This window comes from Suncus etruscus, chromosome 2, assembly GCF_024139225.1.
Source record: "Suncus etruscus isolate mSunEtr1 chromosome 2, mSunEtr1.pri.cur, whole genome shotgun sequence".
NCBI classification, from domain to species: Eukaryota; Metazoa; Chordata; class Mammalia; order Eulipotyphla; family Soricidae; genus Suncus; species Suncus etruscus.
Window position 1 is genome coordinate 57341599 of NC_064849.1, and position 18193 is coordinate 57359791.

Consider the following 18193-nt stretch of genomic DNA (forward strand, 5'->3'; position numbering starts at 1 on the left):
AACATATATGTATACCTATACTTTTATAGTACTGTATTTTGCCTCTTTACTCTTCTAGAATGGTGTACTATGAAGGTAGATTTTATGGCAGTGATAACTAGAATTATTGATGTTGTTTTCCTCTAGCGTCACTACAAAAGATACATACATTTAATTGTTTTATTTTCATTTTTGGAGTGGGCAGTGGTTGGGCTTATCCAGTGGTGTATGGAGGGGGGGGGTACTTCTGGCTCTTTGCTCAGGGTTTACTCCAGGTATTGCTCTGGGGTATCATGTATGGTGCTGGGGATTGAAGCAGGGTCAATACATATTTTTCTTCCAACTCACTTTTTGCTCTTTGCAAGATTTCCATTATTACCCACCTTTTTTCCTTTTAAAAAACATTATTTTTCTCTGTTGCAGATTTTTGACTGATCTCTTGACTGACGTTTAATGAGAAGAGTTGCAACCAGCTAGAATTTTCTACAAGGAATGGAATTAGCTCATAACTTACTGCTCAATGAAGATGCATACAATCAGCTAGGTGAAGTTCAGAAGGCAGAATTTATTTTTGACTGGCTGAGGTATTTGGAGAAGCTCTTACTAGCAACCAGCAAAGTACGTCAATTTTTAAGATCTGGTTTGATGTCCTATTGCTTTTTATTTGTATTTTGAGGGGTTTGTTTTTTGGTCCAAACCTAGCAGTGCTCAGGGATTATTCCTGGCTTTGTGCTTAGGAATGACTCCGGTGGGTTGGAGGGAACTTATGGGGTACTAGGCATCAAATGTAGGTAGACCGTGAGCAAGGCAAAGGCCCTGCCTGATGTACTATTACTTTAGCCCCTGTTTGTTTTCTTGAGTGCTGGATATATATATATATATATATATATATATATAGTTGCTTACTCCAAACTACCTGGTATGAGACTAATACCATTATTTCCTCTTTTGTTTATTGATTTTGGAGCCATACCAGTGGTGTGCAGAGCTTATTAAAGGCTCTCTTCTTAGGAATCACTCCTGACAGGACTTAGAGGACCCTATTGGGGTACTGAGGATTGAGCCTTGGTTGACTGCATGCAAGGCAAACACCTGTCCACTGTACCATCTCTTCAGTTTCATGTATGATGTATGAATTCTTTAAGGGAAATTCAAAATGAAGAGTGCTTGAGTAAATATATTTCCTTTATAAAAAGTACATGATATGGGCCTGGAGAGATAGCACAGCGGCGTTTGCCTTGCAAGCAGCCGATCCAGGACCAAAGGTGGTTGGTTTGAATCCCGGTGTCCCATAGGGTCCCCTGTGCCTGCCAGGAGCTATTTCTGAGCAGACAGCCAGGAGTATCTCCTGAGCACTGCCGGTGTGACCCAAAAACCAAAAAAAAAAAAAAAAAAAAAAAAAGTACATGATATGGGTATTGGAGGACAAGCAGAAATTAATGAAATGGATACAAAAGAGAAGGGGCAGAGCAGTACAGCAGATGGACACTTCTTGCTTTGAACATAGGCTACCTGTATTAAATCCCTGGCATCCCATATGGTTCCCCCCAAGCAATGCCAGTAGCAATTTCTTTTGGGGGTGTTGGAGCCACACCTGGCAACCCTTAGGGTTTACTCCAGGTTCTTTGCTCAGAAGTTACTCCTGGAAGGCTCAGTTGACCATATGGGATGCAAGGGATTGAATTTGGGTCAGTTGCATGCAAGACAAGTGCCCTATCCACTATATCATCTCTCCGTCTCCCAGGAGCAATTCTGAGGGCAGTCAGACATAATCCCTGACCTTCATCAGTATGCTCCAAAAACAAATTAAAAAAAAGAAAAAAACCTCGATAAAAGAAAAGGTGATCATTTATATCCTTCATCTACATTTTTTCAGTAGTTAAAATTCTGCCATGATTATTTTGCTGAAATGAATGTTACTTCTAAGTAATTTCATATTTATTTTTAAATAAGGCTATTCTATTATCATATGTAGTACTGGTTCTGTACATAATGGAAAATTTGCACAAAGACCTTTTGGAGAATTTAGAATTTAACAAGACACAAATCTATATAGTAATTTCACAGATAGGTGATTGTGAAAACGTGGGTCTTAGTACCTGAATACCATTACCTTTCATCATATTCTATATACTCTTTTCAGAGATCAGCAATTTCACTCTAAGGGTAAAATGAGGGTAGCTATTACAAAATCAGCTCTAGTTACATGTTATTTAGGTTGCTATTTATTAACGTAGATATGAGGCTTAATGAAGATCAACTTAAAAGACCAATTTGTGGTGGGTGATCTGCTTGCCTTGCATGGCACTTACACAGTTTTGATTCCTGGAATCTCCTGAGTCCTTCAGGGTTGATCCCTGAGCACAGATCAAGGAGAGAGGAGTAAGTCCCGAGCACTGCTGGTGTGAACCAAAACAAAAATAAATAAAAATACAAATTTGCTCAACTTTTCAAACTTTTCAACTCTATGAAAAAATACTCCTGTCTATAACAGAGTTCATTGAATATAAAATTTTTGGGAATTTATATTTTAAAGATAATTGCAGGACAGTAAGTTAACCTGTTTGTGTGGTGTGGTCGCCATCTAATCAACTTTATTATTTTGTAAAATAATTTTGCATTGTTCTAGAAATTTTTTAAGTTCTTAAATGTATGAAAGAACAGTCATATTAGAGGATTATTTGTAAGTGTTCACTTTGAATTATCTCTTTTCTTACCTTTCTTTCTAGAGTGATGTAAAAGAAAAACAGAAGATTCTTGTTGAGCAGCTTCTATCTTTGTTGAACAGCTCCCCAGGGCCTCCTACCCGAAAACTCCTTGCTAAAAATTTGAGCATTCTCTATAGTATTGGAGACACATTCTCTGTTTATGAGACAATTGATAAATGTAATGAGCTAATTCGGAGCAAAGATGATTCTCCAAGTTATCTTCCAACTAAACTGTAAGTTAAATGGAACAAAATAAAATAGTACTTCCATTTTGTATCTTTTGTTTGTTTTGGGCCACACCCCCTGATGCTTTGGGTTACTCCTGGCTCTGCTCTCAGGATTTATCTTTGGCAGACCATGTGGGATGCTAGAGCTTGAACTTGAGTTGACTGTATGCATGATTAGCACATCACCTTGTTGTATCTTTTGTATTAAGAACAACCCAAAGTGGGACCAAGGTGACAGCTCAAATGGCAGAGAAAATAGCTGGCATGTACCTGACCCTGAGTTTGATCCCTGGTACCAGTTCCCCACCCTCTTCTTCCCAGCACCAGAAGCCCAGTGTTTCTTCAGTGGCCCTAGGCACCAAAAGTGTCACCCAGTTTGACATCAGTGAAGAAGAAGGAAAGAAAATGAACAACTATAATTATTTTAAAACTGATTACAAACTTAGCTTTACTCATTTTTGAGTAATTTTTTTTTATAAAAGTAGCTAACATTTTTCTTTTGAGTAAATTTCATTTTTCAATGTTGGGTATTAATCCCAGGGTTTCACGTGTACAAAGCAAGTACTTTACCATTGAGTTACATCCCTGGCCCTAAAAGACAGTCTTTAAAAAGTATTTCATGGGGGCCGGGCGGTGGCGCTGGAGGTAAGGTGCCTGCCTTACCTGCGCTAGCCTAGGAGACGGACCGCGGTTCGATCCCCCGGCGTCCCATATGGTCCCCCAAGCCAGGAGCGACTTCTGAGCGCATAGCCAGGAGTAACCCCTGAGCGTTACCGGGTGTGGCCCAAAAACCAAAAAAAAAAAAAAAGTATTTCATGCTTTTAATACAAGAGACCTAGATTTCATCCCTTATATATAGGAATGAAATGTCCTAGGGCCAGGATGATAACTTACTCAAGTGGTAGAGCACATACCTAACTTGTTTGAGGTTGTGAAATTGATCCTTCCCATCCCACCTTGCTTCCCTGGAATGAACCCACTAGGCTTTAGCATCCATATTTCTAGGAGTGGTTGTGAACCACTGTTAGCACCACTGGGTAATGATCTCTAAAAATCTGAAAGAACGTATTTGAAATCTAGATTTGAAAATCAAAACACAATCATTTCTTCAATGATGCAATTCTTTTTGTTATTTTTTATTTTAGAGAAGGTTGTGAATGATATATAGTGGTAATTTTATACTTGGATACTTTGTTGGTTTTAATTTGAGTTAGTAGCAATATATTTTTTCATAAAGGTTTCAGGCTTAACACTTAATAAAAACATTTTTTTTATTTTTGGGCTACACCCTGAATGTGATAACCCAGAAGTTTCTGCTTGTATTGCTGGAGTACCTTGTATTGTCTCTGGACCTCCCTGCTCTTTTACAGAAAGGGCTGTTTTTGATTGTATCAAAACTTGGCTTCATAATAGATTTTACAGAATTCTGTTTTTGTGAAATAAAACTAAGCAGGGAGGCATGTGGATTAAGATAGAAATTAATTAATGTCAGTTCATCCTTTTAAAGTTCTTTTTCTTGTATGTATAGATCTTATTATTCATTTGAGTGTTATATATTAGGATTTTATAAAATTCGATTCTGGGAAACTTTGCAAATTCTAGGTTTTTTAATTAGTTGCTAATTTTCAAATTAAATGTTGTTTCAGTGCTGCTGTGGTATGCTTGGGTTCCTTGTACAAGAAGTTGGGTAGAATACTGGGTAACACCTTTACTGATACCGTGGGGAATATTCTTAAAGCTATGAAGAGTGCTGAGGTAAGTAATTACAAGTGTAAAAGATTAAAATGGTAAATCCACCTGAGCAAAAACTAAGCTTTTTCTCTGGCAGACCAAGATCTTTCCCCTTGCCTCACTTTTTTCATCTGATATTGCTTTTTTACTAAGAATCCAGACACCTGATTGTAACTATAGAGGATTCATAATGGATGAATTAGTATTGTACTAATGTCAGAGAATAAAGATTATAGACAAGCAAGAATGAGTTTGGAGGATGTAAGGATTACTTGGATCTGTATCTCCATTAGTTGTCAGGGATAATATATTTTTTTTTTGTCTGTTTATGTTTTGGGGAACACCCAGTGGTACTCATGTAGAATCACTTCTGGCAGACTTGGAACCATATGGGATGCCAGGGATCAAACCTAGGTTGGCTGCATGCTAGACAAGCACCCTACCCACTGTGCTATCAATCTGGCGCCAAGTATATTCTTAGCCTCATTAATCTTGGTATTATTTACTACTGGGAATGCCCTTTGGTTTTTTGTTTTTTTTTTTATGTCTTCATATTTCCTTTAGATATCACAATTTCCTTCAGCTATAGTATTTACTAATCAGTTTGAAATTAGAACTATTTCATTTGTATGTACATCAAGATTTTTCAAACTTTGTTTCCCAGTATTTAAGGACAACGTAGCATCTTTAAATATAAAACTTTTTTTTTTTTTTTTGGGTTTTTGGGCCACACCCGGTGGTGCTCAGAGGTTACTCCTGGCTGTCTGCTCAGAAATAGCTCCTGGCAGGCACGGGGGACCATATGGGACACCGGGATTCGAACCTACCACCTTTGGTCCTGGATCGGCTGCTTGCAAGGCAAACGCCGCTGTGCTATCTCTCCGGGCCCAAATATAAAACTTCTTATAGTTTCTTTTCTTACCTGATTTAGAAAAACTCTAGAACAACTAAAAATAATTTATTAGAACACTTGTTGGTTAAACATAAAAAAAACTCAATTGTGAAATATGTTTTAAGTTTTAAAAAAGAATGAGCTTCATCTTACTGAAGAATTTCCAGAATTGCGGGGCTGGAGAGATAGCACAGTGGTAGGGCATTTTCCTTGCACACAGCCAACCCAGGCCAGACCCAGGTTTGGTTCCTGGCATCCCATATGGTTCCTGGAGCTTACCAGGAGCACTTTCTGGGTGCAGAGCCTGGAGTAACCCCTGAGTTCCTGAGTGCTGCCATGTGTGACCCCCAAAACCAAAAAAAAAAATAACAAAAGCAGGGAAAAAAAAAAACTCTTCCAGAATTGGGCCCACAATTTGGAGGAGGCAGGATCACCACACCACAAGAGGAGCTTACAGAAAGGTAAATGGGAGCCAGGACCACTCACTGTGAAAGAGGTGGCACGAGAGAAGATCCCAAGAGATAACCAGCATGTAGGACCAGCTTGCTGCACATTTCTTATAGTCAATAATCCCCAAAGCCACACATAAAAAAAAACAACAACCACAATTTAAAGGTCACAATGAGGGAACAAAGCAGAACCCCACCAGGCCTAGTTAATGAAAATGGTAGTTCTGAAGACCCAACTAGTACCAGGTACTGCTATAACCTCTCTAATAAGATCTTTAGAGAAGAAATGTCAGATGTCCAAAGAATTCAAACCATGAAATGGTTTCATCCAATAAGTTGCAAAAGGATACGAGAGTAGAAATAAGAAAACTTCAGACAGAAATGATTGGTCTGAAAAATTTGGTAAGCAAAACAAAATACTCAATGGAAGGATTCACCAGCAGAGTATCAGGTGTGGAATACAAAATCAGTGAACTGGAAGATCAGTTGTATAACATCTTCATCTAACAAAAGATGTTGGAAAAGAACCTTAAAACAAACAAGATGAAAAACATCCTCAAAGAAAGTAAACAGGACCTCCATAGCCACTGCCTGCACCCTGAGACCACCACCACCAGTGCCCTGAGGATACCATCCTGTCAGACCTGCTCCCAGTGCCATAGTCAGTGAACCCCAGCACAACACATAGCACCACCACACTACAAAGGTCACAATGGGGAAACAATGCAGAACACCACCATACTTAGTGAAAGAAAATGATAGTTCGGAAGACTCAACTAGTACCAACCATCTATATAGCCTCTCTGACAACTACTTTAGAGAAGAAATGTGGAGGATGCTCAAAGAACTCAAACCAAGGAATGAACAGAACAGCCTATAAGACTCAAGAGGATATTGGATGGACTGCGGTTCAATCCCCTGCTTCCCATATGGTCCCCCAAGCCAGGAGCAATTTCTGAGCACATAGCCAGGTAACCCCTGAGCGTCACCAGGTGTGGCCCAAAGCCTCCCTCCCAAAAAAGAAAACAAAATAAATAACAGGACTGAGAAACTTGGTAGGCAAATGAAAAACTCATTGACTGGCCTCACCAGCACAGTCTCAGTTGCTGAGAAGGCAGGCTGCAGTACAATTCCATACAACAGATGATGGAAAAGAAACAATATAAAATAACAGAATATGAGGCAAAAATCTTCAAACTAAGAGCACAGACAACAGCTCTTTGCAATAAATTCATTTACTGCCAGTGGGATTGTAGTCTGGGCCAGCATTTTGGAAAACAACATGAATATTCCTCAAGTCTAGAAACTGAGCTTTCATATGATCCTGTAATACCACTCCTAGGGACCCAAAAACACCATGCAGAAAAAAGCCTTTTGCAGGGCTGAAAGGTCCAGCCCACAATAAGCTTACCACAAAGATTGGTGAGTGCAGTTAGAGAATAACACTAATAACTATTATGACAATGGTTGTAAGTGAGAGAAATAGAATGCCTGTTTTGAAAACAGGCAGGGGAAATGAGGACGAGGGAGATGCGGGGCATTGGTGATGGGATGGGAGGTTTTATTTTTTATGACTGAAACCCAACTACAAACATGTTTGTAATCATGGTGTTTAAATATATTATTTGGAAGGAAGGGGAGAAGGAATGGGGGGAAGGAAGAGGGAGGTAGGAGGGAGGGGGAAGGGGGGAGAAAAAGGAGGGAGGAAGGGAGGGAAGAAAGTTAGGAAGTTATGTGCCTGAGAACAGATGATTGGCTTAAGAAGTTCTGTACATCTACTAAATGGAATACTATTGCAACTGTTAGGAAAAGGAAGTATTGAAATTTGTTTATATATGGATGAATATGGAGAATATTATGCTGAGTGAAATTAGTCAGAAGGAGAGGGATAGACAGAATAATCTCACTCATTTTTGTGATATTAAAAGTATAAAAAATTGTATAGTAATAATATCTGGAGACATTAGAGATGAGGGCCAGGAAATTCAGTCCATGGTATGAAACTTGCCACGAAGAGCATATAGTGCAGTTAGAGTAGAGAAGTGTCCACCATGACAATGATAGTTGGAAATAACTCTGGACAAGAATAGGGTGCTGAAAGGGGATAAAGGAATGTATATGGTACCCTTCATTAACGATAGTGCAAGACATGGTGTCAAAAAAGGGGGAAAAGGAAGAGAGACAGAAGTAAAATGTCTGTACCAGAGGTGTGGGGTAGGGGGGAACTGAGGACATAGGTAGTGAGAAATGTACGCTGGTGAAGGCTGGTGTACATTGAATGACTAAAAATCATGATCAATTTTGTGACCATTGTGTGTAAAGTATTAAAGTAAGTAAAAAATTTCAAAAGTATTTTCACAGGGGCCGGGTAGGTGGCGCTGGAGGTAAGGTGTCTGCCTTGCAAGCGCTAGCCAAGGAAGGACCGCAGTTCGATCCCCCGGCGTCCCATATGGTCCCCCCAAGCCAGGGGCGATTTCTGAGCACATAGCCAGGAGTAACCCCTGAGCGTCAAACGGGTGTGGCCCAAAAACCAAAAAAAAAAAAAAAAAAAAAAAAAGTACTTTTACAATTGAAGTCTGTAACATAAAAATGATTAATTTATGCAGCATGTTACTCCTTATGAGCAGTTTCCTAAAAGATTTTTGACTCAGAAGAGAATATTAATAAATTTGGATTTATTTAAATTCATATGCTTCTAAGAACTTTTATTACTGAAATATTGAAACTGTAAACATTTTTCTTCTTTTGCGGTTAAGCTAAAGTATTTTATGTTCCATGGTAAGTAGAATTACTGTATAGATCTCAGAAATGGTAGTGATTTTGAAGTATTTTATTGATTCCCTATTTTTTTCTTTCACTTCTATGATTTATTTGGTTAGAAAACACAACATTTTTTGCAATATTATAAGGAATTCACACCTTTGATTATTCATGAATGGTAAACAATTTTTAATTGCAATAAAATAAACTTCATAAATTTACCATCAGCATTCATTTTGGTTTTTTGTTATTTGGGGGAGGGGTGAAATTCAGCGGTATACAGGACTTACTCCTAGTTCTGTGCTCAGGGATCACTCCTAGCAGGTCTCTAGGGACCATATGTGGTACCACAGATTAAACCTGGATTGACTTCATGGTAAGCACCTTACTCACTGTACTATCTCTGACCAGCACTTATTTTATTGTCTTCACTATTGAGCTATCACTCTTTGGAACAAAGATAAACTAATAACATTATGAGGAAAATGATAGTTGATGTTGATCTTTTTCTTTTTCCAGTTTTATTTATCTGTGGGGTCCTGGGCTATGGATTATTTGGGGCATTTAGTAAAATATGAGTAATAAAAAGTCATTATCTCATGTAAGTATCAGGCACTGTGTTTATAGTATATGCATTTTTTAAAAATATTTTATATGCAGAAGTTTATTTACTTCTATTAGCTCTGTGAGGTTTACCTTAATTTTCTTTTATTTTTTTTTTCTTTTACTTTATATTGTGGGAGAGGTTTGGTTCACACCTCTGGTGCTCGGGTATTACTCCTGGTGACTGGGAGGACCATATGGTGCTAGAGGTTGAGCTGTATACAAGGCAAGACCTTTAACCTTGCTGTTCTTTTTCTGCCTCCTCAATGTCATTGTAGATGAAAAAAATAAGAAAAATTAAAGTCACATACTAATAAGTGTCAGAGCTAAGATTCAAGCCCAGGTATTAAATCCAAAGCCCACACTTTTCTTTTTGGGGGGATTGGGAACACCCAGTGGTGCTCAGGAGTTATTTTGGCTCTGTACTCAGGAATCGCTTGTGATGGGTTCAGAGGACAATATTGGATGCCAGGTGTTGAACCTGAGTTAGTCTTACTTATTGTACTATATCTCTTGGTCCAAAATATCCAGGCTTTTAACCTCTAAGTTATATATATATATTTGGATTTTGGGCCACACCAGTGATGCTCAGGGGTTACTCCTGGCTTGGGGGACCATATGGGATGCGGAGGATCAAACTGCTGTCTGTCTGTCCTAGGCTAGCCCGTTCAAGGCAAATGCCCTACCGCTTGTGCCACCACCCTGGCCCCTGAGTTAAAATTCTTGAGTCAATAGATGATGAAATATTAAAAACTATGTGTGTTGAGCAGTTACTGTGTATCAGTATCAGACACTGATACATGCATACACTGATACAGAACATAAGAAGTAGACACTATTACTTACACTTAGAAACAGAGTTGGCAGGTTTGTGTACTTCCCTTGTTACCTCATACTGCAATAATTTAATAGATTTTTACCAACATACAGACTTGTTCTGGGCTAATTCATGAAATTTCTTCATATTAGCTCTGGATTTTGTATTATATTGAAGTATATACACAATTAGTACTTTGCAAATTAGTAAATATTTCATAAAATAGCATTAATGTTTATTTCACTTTGGGGTGGAGGGTCCCCCAAATAGTCCTCAGGAGGCATAGGGACCATTCCTAGTGATATTTGGCCAGTTGGGCTGATAGTTCAATGCCAGGGACTGCAGCTACAAAGATGATCAAGCCTAGCAGTTTTGAGAGCAGACTTGATGCTTGAGGATCTTTAAGACTATATCCAGGGGCCGGGCGGTGGCGCTGGAGGTAAGGTGCCTGCCTTGCCTGCGCTAGCCTAGGACGGACCGCGGTTCGATCCCCCGGCGTCCCATATGGTCCCCCAAGAAGCCAGGAGCAACTTCTGAGCGCATAGCCAGGAGTAACCCCTGAGCGTCACAGGGTGTGGCCCAAATACAAACAAACAAAAAAAAAAGACTATATCCAATAGGGCTTGGTGGGGCCATTCTGTTTTCTGAATTGAACTAGGTCCATGTATATTGTAAATATACGATGAGCCTAGAGTGATCTCCCTCCCTCTTTCCTATTGCTGAGGGAGTGTACCTGGGATCAGGGACCACTCTAGTGGCCTTGTGATATTTAGGAGGATTATAAGGATTATACCCAGGGTGCTGTTTGGGGGGGCATGAGGTACAGAGATTAAAGCCAGCGTCTGCACTTGCAAAGCATATTCTACCACTTACTTGAACCTTTTACCAGGTTCTTTAAAGTTTCTTTTTTTTTTCTTTTTCTTTTTTTTTTTTTTTTGGTTTTTGGGCCACACCTGGTGACGCTCAGGGGTTACTCCTGGCTATGCGCTCAGAAGTTGCTCCTGGCTTGGGGGACCATATGGGACGCCGGGGGATCGAACTGTGGTCTGTCCAAGGCTAGCGCAGGCAAGGCAGGCACCTTACCTCTTGCGCGACCACCCGGCCCCTCTTTAAAGTTTCTTAATGTCAAAATAGTTTGGTTAATGTGTATAGTAATTGTATGTCTTTAAAGGAAATTGCAGTGCTTAGTGCATTGCTTTTTAAGTGAATTAGTGAACTGTTTACCTATTCTTTATTTATTTATTTATTTATTTTCTCTTTGATAGTCTCAAGGTCGCTATGAGATTATGCTGAGTCTGCAAAATATATTGAATGGACTGGGAGCTGCTGCTATACCTTGCCACAGAGATATTTATAAAGCTGCTAGAACCTGTTTAACAGATAGATCGATGGCTGTTCGTTGTGCTGCTGCAAAGGTGAAATGGTCTGATAAGTGAACTTAAATGAAGCAGAGAATTAGCTCAGTGGGCCAAGCATATTCTTACATGCAGGAGGCCCAGAATCAATTCCTGGCACTGCATGGTCACCCAAACACAACTACACAGGAGTATCCCCTGATTACTAACAAATGTGATCCAAAAACAAAAAAAGAATGACAAAAAGCAGCTTATTTCTATAACAACTAATAATCAGTAACAGTTATATGATCTTGGGGCTGGAGAGAGAGAACAGTAGTAGGGCATTTGTCTTGAATGTGGCCAACCCAGGAGGAACCTGGTTCAATACCCGACATCCCATATAGGAAGCGATTTCTGTGTGCAGAGTCAGGAGTACCCCTGAGTGCTGCCAGGTGTGGCCCAAAAACCTACCAATCAATAAAGTTTTATTAGAAAAACAATTATATGATCTTAGAGTTACAGTCTTGGTACCCAGCTAGTGCTACTTTATTTAGTATACAAAGAAAAAAAAATGAGGTCTAAAGAATCAATGGGAATTGCCAAAGGTAGTTAACAATATATAGTTAGAGGGTCCAAATTCAAGTTTTCAGACTTAAGTATTCATCCCACTCTATTGTGTTTTCTGTTTGTATTGTATAAACCTAAGATTACATGTTAACTATTATGTTATTGTAAGTTTGTTTATATTTTTTTGTATTTTTAAATTTACAGATTTATATTTGGTTGGGGCCACATTGGGTTGTGTCAAGACTTACTTCTGGCTCTACACTTAAGCATCACTCCTATTGGAGCTTGGGGAGACCATTTAGGGTGTCAGAAATTGAACCCAAATTGGATGTGTCAAGGCAAACATCGTCTCTAGCCCCCTATATATTTTGTTGTAAATTGTGACCTCTTTTTTCTTTAATCTGGGAGACCTTCCAAATAGTGTGCAGAAAGTCAGGAGATTCCAACGCCTATTCAACAAGGTGGAGGTTAAATGCAAGGGCCCAACCATACAGTGTAGCTTGGATCTTGTGATTCTGGAGATTACCTGAGCTACTCTATCAATCCTAGAGGCCTCTTCTGTTGTACTAGATAATGTTCTGGGGAATATGTAGTGGTAGAGATGAAATTGGGAGATTCGGAGTTGGGTACATACTAGGCAAATGCACTAACCACTGTACTTCCTTTTTGGCTCCTGAGCATGTCATAACATAGCTAACTAGAGTCTGAAGAGATAGTACAGGAGTTAATGACATTTGCCTTGCATGCGGTTGACCCCAGTGCAATTCCTGGCACCACATGGTGCTCCGAGCATTGTAGGTTATAGAAGGAAATCCCAAATTTCCAGCATTACTGAGCCCAGACAGCATTTATATCCTTGGGTCCTAGCATTAAACCCCTGGCCTGGTGGACCAAGAATTGAGTATGAATTCAGGATCCCTGTACACTGCTTGGAATCTTCCCACCCTTCCTCATCAAAACAAAAAATTATAATACAGTAAACTTTGCTTTTTGTTGTAATTATTCTTACCAAGAGATTTTTTTATAAATACATTTTTCCTGGTGTACTGAGTTAGAAGTGTATTCTATTTCCTATCTTTGTGGGTAAATTACTTTATGTAGATTAAAGTTATTCAGACTTGGATTTATATTGTTTTGTTAGATCTTGATAGTTTCTGTAGCTTGTATAAATCTGATTTGACAGATAATTTACTTATTCATTAGTGATTTTTTTGTTTGTTTTTCAATTGAATAGTGTCTCCTTGAACTTCAGAATGAGGCCATCTTTATGTGGAGTACAGACTTGGACAGCGTGGCTACATTATGTTTTAAGTCCTTTGAAGGTTCTAATTATGATGTGCGGATTTCAGTTTCAAAGCTACTAGGCACAGTGTTGGCTAAAGCTTTAATTTCTAAACATCCAGGAACAGGTAAACCCATATATTTATTTTTAGAATATCTTTTATTACAATTTTTTCCAGTTGATTTAAGCAAACAGTAGCAATATTGCTTCCCATTATCATATTTGTTTGTTTGTTTGTTTTGTTTGGGGGCCACACCCAGCAGTGCTCAATGGTAACTCCTGACTGTGCTCTTAGGAACCATTCCAGGAGGTATTTGGGGAGCATACGGGATGCCAGGGATTGAATCTGAGACAGCCATATGCAAAAGAAAGCACCCTAACTGCTGTGCTATAGCGCTGATCTCTCCATCACTACTTTGAATAAGCAGTTATATACCAATTTTAATTTGTAAACATTGCTAAAAGGTACCAAGTGTTTTATTTTTTTGTTTTGTTCTTTTTGGTTTTTGGGTCATACCCAGTGACGCTCAGAGGTTACTCCTGGCTATGCGCTCAGAAATGGTTCCTGGCTTGGGGGACCATATGAGACGCCGGGATTGAACCAAAGTCCATCCTGGGTCAGCTGTGTGCAAGGCAAACACCCCACATCTGTACTAGCGCTCCAGCTCCACCAAGTTTTTATTATCAAAAATTTGAGGGGAAAAAAAAAGAACTGTTAGCAACATTAAACTCAGTTGCTCCTCCTTGCTCTCACTTGTTTTTTAAGACCATGGTTTTCCTTCCTTTCTCTAGAAATTCCTGTTTAGTCTTTGTGATACTGTATTACACAGAAAAGGCCAAGAGATATCCAGTCTCAAGTTTTTTTTTTTGGTTTTTGGGTCACACCCGGTAGCGCTCAGGGGCTACTCCTGCTCCACGCTCAGAAATCGCTCCTGGCGGGCTCGGGGGACCATATGGGATGCCAGGATTCGAACCAATGATCTTTTTGCATGAAAGGCAAACACCTTACCTCCATGCTATCTCTCCGGCCCCAAGTCTCAAGTTTTTAATATCACTGTTTATCAGTGGTTCCTGGTTTGTTCTCTGTATATATGGTTTGGAACACAAGGCACTGCAGCAGCATGCAAGGCAAGGATTTATATCTCTAGCCTGTAGTTCTTTCCTGTATGCCAGACTCTCGTATTTAACTGCCATGTGATATCTCTATGTGCTTGTATAGTCAGTGTTTCATTTAACTTGTCCTAAAATGACTCTCGACACCCTTCCCCATATATACATATTTATATATCATATATATATATGTATATATATATATATATATATATACACACACACACATTGGTAGAATAGGTGATAATATAATAAATGAAAGGGGAATCTGTATTATTTTATTGAAATAATTAAAAAATAATATAAATTGAGAATGTATTGCTAGAGTGTCAATGAATTAAATTCACATGGAATGGTCACTAAAATTAATTGACTTTTGCATCTATTGTTATATATGCAGATAGGACTGTTGTATATGCAGACGGGAATCTTATGTGCATTCTTGAATAGTTGATGAGTTACAGCATATTGGTATTGTCTTAAAATATTCCCATTTAGATTACATGTTAACTACAAAGAGGTAAATGACATTTTGTAGAGGACCATCTGGAAGACTTAGCCTTATTCTCATACTCAAATTACTAATGGGGCCGGATCGGTGGTGAAAGCGGTAAGCATCTGCCTTGCCCACGCTAGCCTAGGACAGACTGCAGTTTGTTCCTCCCGGCATCCCATATGGTCCCCAAAGCCAGAGCGATTTCTGAGTGTATAGCCAGTAGTAACCCTTGAGCGTCACCGGGTATGGAACAAAAAAAATAAATAAAAAACAAAAAACAAAATTACTTAACACATAAAGGTATATCGATTTCATGCTTTAAGAATGCTTTTTTTTAATGTTTAATTTTAGTCAATGTGATTTACAATACTATTTCTTTTTTTGTTTTGTTTTGTTTTGTTTTGTTTGGGGGGTGGGAATTCACACCCAGTGATGCTCAGGGGTTACTCCTGGCTGTCTGCTCAGAAATAGCTCCTGGCAGGCACGGGGGACCATATGGGACACCGGGATTCAAACCAACCACCTTTGGTCCTGGATCGGCTGCTTGCAAGGCAAACGCCGCTGTGCTATCTCTCCGGGCCCTCTTTTTTTTTTCTTTACAATACTGTTTCTGACATATGAAGTTCCAACCCCATACCCTTCACCAATGTCTTTACTGCATTGTTCTCAGCCCTCATCCCAAGAAATACACTCCTCTTTCTCCCAACCCCTGATTCTGTCTCCCTACCATGATAAACTCATTTCCTTAGACCAGTCTCAGATTCAGTTACTTTTAGTCATTTGTTATACTTTATATCCCACATATGAAAGAGAACATTCTGTATCTGTCCCTTTCTATCTAGTTGACTTCACTCAATATGATTCCCTCCAGTTTTATTCACATAACAAATTGCATTATTTCCATTTTCCTAGTAGTATTATATTGTATGTATATAGCATAGTTTCTTTTTTTGTGGGGGGGGGTCACATCCAGCAGCGCTCTACGCTCGGAAATCGCTCCTGCCAGACTCGGGGTACCATATGGGATGCTGGGATTCGAACCACCATCCTTCTGCATGCAAGGCAAATGCCTTACTGCTGTGCTCTCTCTGGTCCAGCATAGTTTCTTTTTTTTGTTTGTTTTTTTTTTTTGGTTTTTTGGGCCACACCCGTTTGAAGCTCAGGGGTTACTCCTGGCTATGAGCTCAGAAATCACCCCTGGCTTGGAGGGACCATATGGGACACCGGGGGATCGAACCGCGGACCGGTCCGTCCTACGCTAGCGCTTCCAAGGCAGACACCTTACCTCTAGCGCCACCTTCCCAGCCCCTAGCATAGTTTCTTTATCTAGTTTTGGTTCTTAGATATTTGGTTTGTTTCCAGATTTTGTTTATTGTTAATAGTTCTTTAGTGACATGCTTTGTAATATATGCATTGATAAATACTCTATAGCAATATTTATAGTTGACATGGTTTTCTCTTGCCAAATATTCTGAGGAAACTATGAGGTAAACTCATATCAAGAGCTATTTTACAATGACTATATGTTTTCTTAAAAAGAAAAGAAAGAAAAAGGAAAATATGCTACCTGAGGGATGCTTGGGAGTTTATTATACAGTTCTGGCAGCATTTTTGGTAACACTGAAAAAATCTTATAAAACAAAAAATGTGGGGCCGGGCGGTGGCGCTAGAGGTAAGGTGCCTGCCTTGCCTGCGCTAGCCTAGGAGGGACCGCGGTTTGATCCCCCGGTGTCCCATATTGTCCCCCAAGCCAGGAGCGACTTCTGAGAGCATAGCCAGGAGTAACCCCTGAGCGTCACCGGGTGTGGCCCAAAAACAAACAAAAAAAAATGTATAGAAATATCCCACCTTACTTCACTGTACTATCTTGATCCAAGCAAGTGGAGAAATACCTCTTTGCTCCTTTGTTTAAATGACTCAGTTGCTTCCATCTCTGATCACTTTATTCTATTGTTTTCTCACAGCATTAGAAAAATGATATCAAGATCACCACTGTCACCTTACTTTACTCATCTGTATTATGCAAACTACAGATCATTTGTCTTTTGCTCTTTCCCATCCTTTAATTTGCACCTTCACTGATCTGTACATGTTGATCTAAAGTTACTAAGCATTAATATCCTTCCTCAAGGCCTTCTTCCTCTTTATCTTTCCTCTACTTTGAGCTCTTCACCAGATATTCCTTTTCTTTATTCCCTCACTACTCTCAAACGATCTTTAAGTGCCCCTCTCTTGGAGTCTGGAGAGTAGTTTAAGGGGGTGAGTCATATGTGGAATATCAACCTTCACTTATAAGCACTGGTAGGAGCAATCATAAACACAAGCACAAAGCCAGTGTAATTTTGAAGCGCTCTCTCAGGTGTGACCCCTAAACAAAACAAGACAAAACAAAGAGTTCTTCTGTCAAAGAATCCTTCTCTCTCTACCCCCACCCCATATACATACATATATTACTAAATATATTTTAAATTTTTTTTGCTTCCTTTTTGGTGCTAGAGCTCAAATCTAGGGCCTCACACTTGCAAGGCATGTGCTCTGTATCATCGTATCATCGAAACATTCTGGCACCAGAATCTAATCTTGAATTTAAAATCACAATGCCATTTTTATCAGCTCCAAAATTCCTGACTTCATTTGCCCTCTTTTATTTTTTTCATACTTTTGTCTAACATACTATAATACTTTGCCACACACTAAATTTATTCTTTTCTCTACTTCCTTGAACTGATGAATCATAAGGATATGTATTATATATTATTCACTGTTTTTCTCCCAAATGTCAATGTAAACTTTATTTCTAGTGGTTATTTCCATCTTAACTTTAATCAAATTTGTTCTTCCAATATAATTAAATTGTTTTGGGTTTCAGAGAATTGAAAGAGAAAACAGGTTTATTGTTTTTTTTTTTTAGGGGGGGGTTTGAGGTTTGTTGTTTAGTTTGGGGCCACCTAGCATGCTCAGGGCTTACTACTGCCTCTGTTCAAGTTCTCTCATGGTGGGAGCTCAGGAACTATATATGATGCTGGAGATCAAACCAGGTTGGCTCTATGAAAGGCAAGAACTTTACCCACTATATTTTTTATCTTGTCTTATTTTTAAGAGAGATATTTTTCTTTGATATTCATAGGTAGAAACTTGCCTATATCAAACTGAACACAGAAAAATGTTCTGCATTTATTAATCTATAGGACATAGCTATATGATTCATTAAGAGTTGTACAGAATTTGTAAAAAT

The 18193-nt window shown here is 39.1% G+C and overlaps 1 protein-coding gene across 1 annotated transcript in view; it reads left to right on the forward strand.

Moving 5' to 3' along the window:
• Positions 1 to 418: 418 nt before the first annotated feature.
• HEATR5A (HEAT repeat containing 5A) overlaps positions 419 to 18193 on the forward strand; it is a 106628-nt gene continuing 88853 nt past the window's right edge. The window contains exons 1-5 of the mRNA XM_049766942.1: positions 419 to 597; positions 2709 to 2920; positions 4561 to 4669; positions 11432 to 11581; positions 13305 to 13479. Coding sequence (XP_049622899.1) covers positions 472 to 597; positions 2709 to 2920; positions 4561 to 4669; positions 11432 to 11581; positions 13305 to 13479 — 772 coding nt within the window. The 5' untranslated portion in view covers positions 419 to 471. The remainder of the gene's footprint in view (positions 598 to 2708; positions 2921 to 4560; positions 4670 to 11431; positions 11582 to 13304; positions 13480 to 18193) is intronic.